Source organism: Temnothorax curvispinosus, unplaced genomic scaffold (assembly GCF_003070985.1).
Source record: "Temnothorax curvispinosus isolate PA1 unplaced genomic scaffold, ASM307098v1 QBEX01009540.1, whole genome shotgun sequence".
Lineage (NCBI taxonomy): Eukaryota > Metazoa > Arthropoda > Insecta > Hymenoptera > Formicidae > Temnothorax > Temnothorax curvispinosus.
The window spans coordinates 576-4,277 of NW_020219320.1; the positions used below are offsets into that span (position 1 = coordinate 576).

The 3,702-nt window shown below is 41.6% G+C and overlaps 1 protein-coding gene across 1 annotated transcript; it reads right to left on the reverse strand.

Annotated features, from left to right (window-relative positions):
* Window positions 1-2,488: 2,488 nt before the first annotated feature.
* LOC112459127 (T-box-containing protein TBX6L-like) lies at window positions 2,489-2,865 on the reverse strand. The gene has a single exon (XM_025023093.1). The coding sequence runs from the start codon at window positions 2,843-2,845 to the stop codon at window positions 2,636-2,638; it is 210 nt and encodes a 69-aa protein (XP_024878861.1). The 5' UTR covers window positions 2,846-2,865; the 3' UTR covers window positions 2,489-2,635.
* Between the last annotated feature and the right edge of the window lie 837 nt (window positions 2,866-3,702).

Consider the following 3,702-nt stretch of genomic DNA (forward strand, 5'->3'; position numbering starts at 1 on the left):
TTTCATTCTAAAGGGTCTGGGGTCCGCTGGACCCCACTAGTCATTTAAGGGTTAAATCGGAGATATATTCACGGAGGGTTCGTTATATAAGTAATATTAATATAAATCTCGCAGCATCGATATATTCGCGTATAATCGACTAAAGATGCAACGATAAAATTATCGTAAACAATATCAACGAGTAAAACGCATAATTTAATGCATTAAGTACAGACATTCATGGCGTATTAAAAAGTTGAAGAAAGTTACGTGCAACGTGCGTAACTTTCTTTCATTTAAAAAAGAAATGTATAATTTTATGAAATAATGAAATATTCTTTTTCTATGCAGCTAATTCACTGCAAATCCAAGTGTGTTATTTTAACTAAAGCTCTTCTTACACATTTCTTGTCGTTTTGAATAATGAAACTTAACACGGTTGAACACATTAATACGATTAAACGTGTTGATTTAACACGCAACAAAACATGTAAAACGAGCTTCAGTCAAACGTGTCATTTTTTAAACGTATATGCGTGTAGAAATAACACACTTGGATTTACAGTGTCTGATAAAACGGCTTGCAATTACAATTAATCACAAAGTATTCTATACATACAATCATTAGTCTATATACTCTATATAAATAAAAAATGGTATAGTTACTATAACTGTCCCTACGCATTAAATATCAAAAGATAAAATTTAAACCAATACCTTGAGTTAAATAACATTTTGTTCTTTTTAATTACCATGTGTCAAAATTTATTATTTTAACACAAATAATGTTATTTTAACTCCATTGACTAGTTAAATTAATAATTAAATTAACATTGTTTTAGTTAAATTAACCCTTTAGAGGCTAGGTTATAACATAATCTTAAAAGACGTTCCTGACAAATTTTTTTACTCTTTTTTTGTTTTTTCTTAGTATTGTTTTCTTGTTTTCTTTTTTTATTTGTCTTTTGTTATTTTGTAGTTTTGTGTTTTTTTTTGTTTTTTTCTGGTTTTTTTTCCATGTACATAATTATGTACACAAGCCCCTAAAGGGTTAACGACATATTAAATAGCAAAGATGGTCTTACTTTGCGTGGCCCTAATACCAGAAGCGAGTTCACGTCGGCGAAACTGGAAACGATCAGTTAAATTACGTGATTGGAGGCACTGTTGACCGTGTACCAAACCCGTGGCCGACCGACCAATCGCTCGCCGATCCGCGTTAAGTACCCGATCGCGTATACACGTATTCGTTCTCTCAGACCTACTATCGGTTATCACGCTGGCCACGGCGGCCTCGCTCCCGTCCGCGTTGCTAACAGCGGCAAGACTACTATCTTTTGTAAATCGTGGCAGAAAGGAAAACTACGGTGGTGCGAGCACTGTCGTTTTGTATCGAAGGAGTCAGGCTGTCTTAAGCCATTGATTCTCTGCACGAGTCTCTTTGGGCCTAGAGTCAGAGTCAGTTACAGGTCTGGTAATGCGAATATATAGCCTCTCCCAGTCAAGTCATGAGGTGCGACACCTCCCAATGATCTCGCTGAACCGCTGCAATGGGGCTGTTCCGATTCAGCACGGCTCGGTCGCAAGATCTGATATCGGCTGGCCAGCGTGTTCTGCAGTAACCAAGTAGCGTCAATGGCGATCTGACTGCGCCTCTAAGAGCCTGTAGTGATACGGGCCCAAGTACCGCTGGTGAGTTGCGGAGCCAAAGAAAGGCACGGTTATCTGGGAAGCTCTCGGCTGTCAATCCGTTTGCTCCACAACACGCAGTAAATATGAAGAAGTTAAGAATGAATCTTCACGCCCGGGTTCTCGGATGGTCCGGGCACTGCACGCACGATGCGAGATTGATGACTCGGTTAGTGCGGAAACACCCAGTAACTCCGTAGCTGGCTCCTCGAAAGTAGGCGCTAGTTATCGGGTATAGAAACGATTACGCCTCTTGACGCACGAGACTCATGCCACGAGTAGCCGTGGCCCCCAATAGCCTTCTTCTTTCTTCTTCTTCTTTGTAAATTTTATGACACCTAATCCTCCTCAAGATCACATAACGGCCAAGAACAAGTCGAATATAATAAATACAGACTCGAAAGATTCAATCCAAACTCGGCGTTGATTGCATCAGCAATCTTCAAAAATTATTCAGAAATAAATAGTAATTAGTTATTTCGTGAATGGATATCCATATGTGTCAAACGCAGTGCACGGGTACTGCGTTTCAAGCATGCCCAGCGCCGGGGATCGACTCGCAACGGTGGCGGGATTCGCGTCCGCTTCTCCCACGTTGCAAGGCCGGCCAACTTCGACTCCCCGGCTAAAGTAAAAGATAATCGCATGCTTTAATGGGCTTGGAACCCTTAAGGGAGGGTCGTTCGGCTGATTCGATTCGAAGTTGTAGATCAATGAGACTCTTTCGTCGGGACTGGAATCCAATTGAGCCTGATGATCGATCGAATGATGCTTTCGCTTGAACCGTGACTGACCCATCTCGCGAAAACTTCCCCTTCGCGAATGGATTGTTATTGATCTTCAACTTCGTGATGTTCTCGTTTTGGTATGCCGTCACCGCGATAAATTCCGTCTCCTTGAAAGCGAACAACGCGGTTGAATGAGTAAAGAGCTCGTTTTAGTTCTTCGCATCGAAGCAACGGACTATTCAGATCCTAAAAACGTACTTGTGCATCGATGTTAATACCACGGTATTATTGGGATCGTTGATGTTGTTCGTGAGCTTCAATTTATTGAAGCTGATCGAATTGTCCATCCAGTGGCTGGATCCCGTTGCCGGACTCTCGGGATGCTTATAAATCCTATAGCCGAAGGGCTGTTGCGGCTCTGCCGGCCCCGCAAAACTCCAGCCACCCATATTGCTGTTCTCGCCCCCGTTCTGGTATCCACAGTACTTGTGGCAGCGATCGGAGGCCGGTGCTATCTCCATGAGGACATAATAATTCTCACGTTTCTTCAAACCGTTTACGTTTATTTGAATGGACGGAAATATGCGCCGACTGCTCTTGGTAATTATCATTTCTGTATTATTCTCGGAGAATTGCTGCCAGAGGTTTCAATTAAGCAGCTCCACGTTGACTCCGCGCAGCAATGGGGGTTGAAATACCCATTCGCTTAAATTCATCCTCTCACCTAATTTGCGTTGTAGAGCGATCGGTGACTGCGCGAAGAGTGGCGATGCCAGTTGCATATTCAGTTCCAGGAGCATCAGTGCATTGTTTGAATCTTGAAAAAACATCTCCGATGATCGACGTTTCTTCTCCGATACCGTCGGTGTAAGGTATAAGGCAAACACGGAAATGGTCAGAACAAACGTCCAAATCACGTGCAGTTGTAGAATGGAACTGAGACAACCGGTTCTCGCCTACCAGTGACCTATCACAAAACGGGATCAGTGCAATCCACCGAAACTAGGCAAACTATATGTGTCGTCGGTCGTTCGGCGCCAACAGATGAGACAACTATGTGTCCATAAACCTTTTATCCTTTCTGCCGCAATTTACAAAAGGTAATATATAAGGTAACAAATATATATATATATATATATATATAATCTATATATATAACGTTCAAATGATAATTTTAAATGCCATAATCTACTAAGCCAGTTAAAATAAATATTAAATCATTACGCGTTGTTAATCTATTTGTCGTAACTTTCTCTTTTTTAACCCTTTAGGGGCCACACATCGATCCCGTTGGAGTAAAATGTTA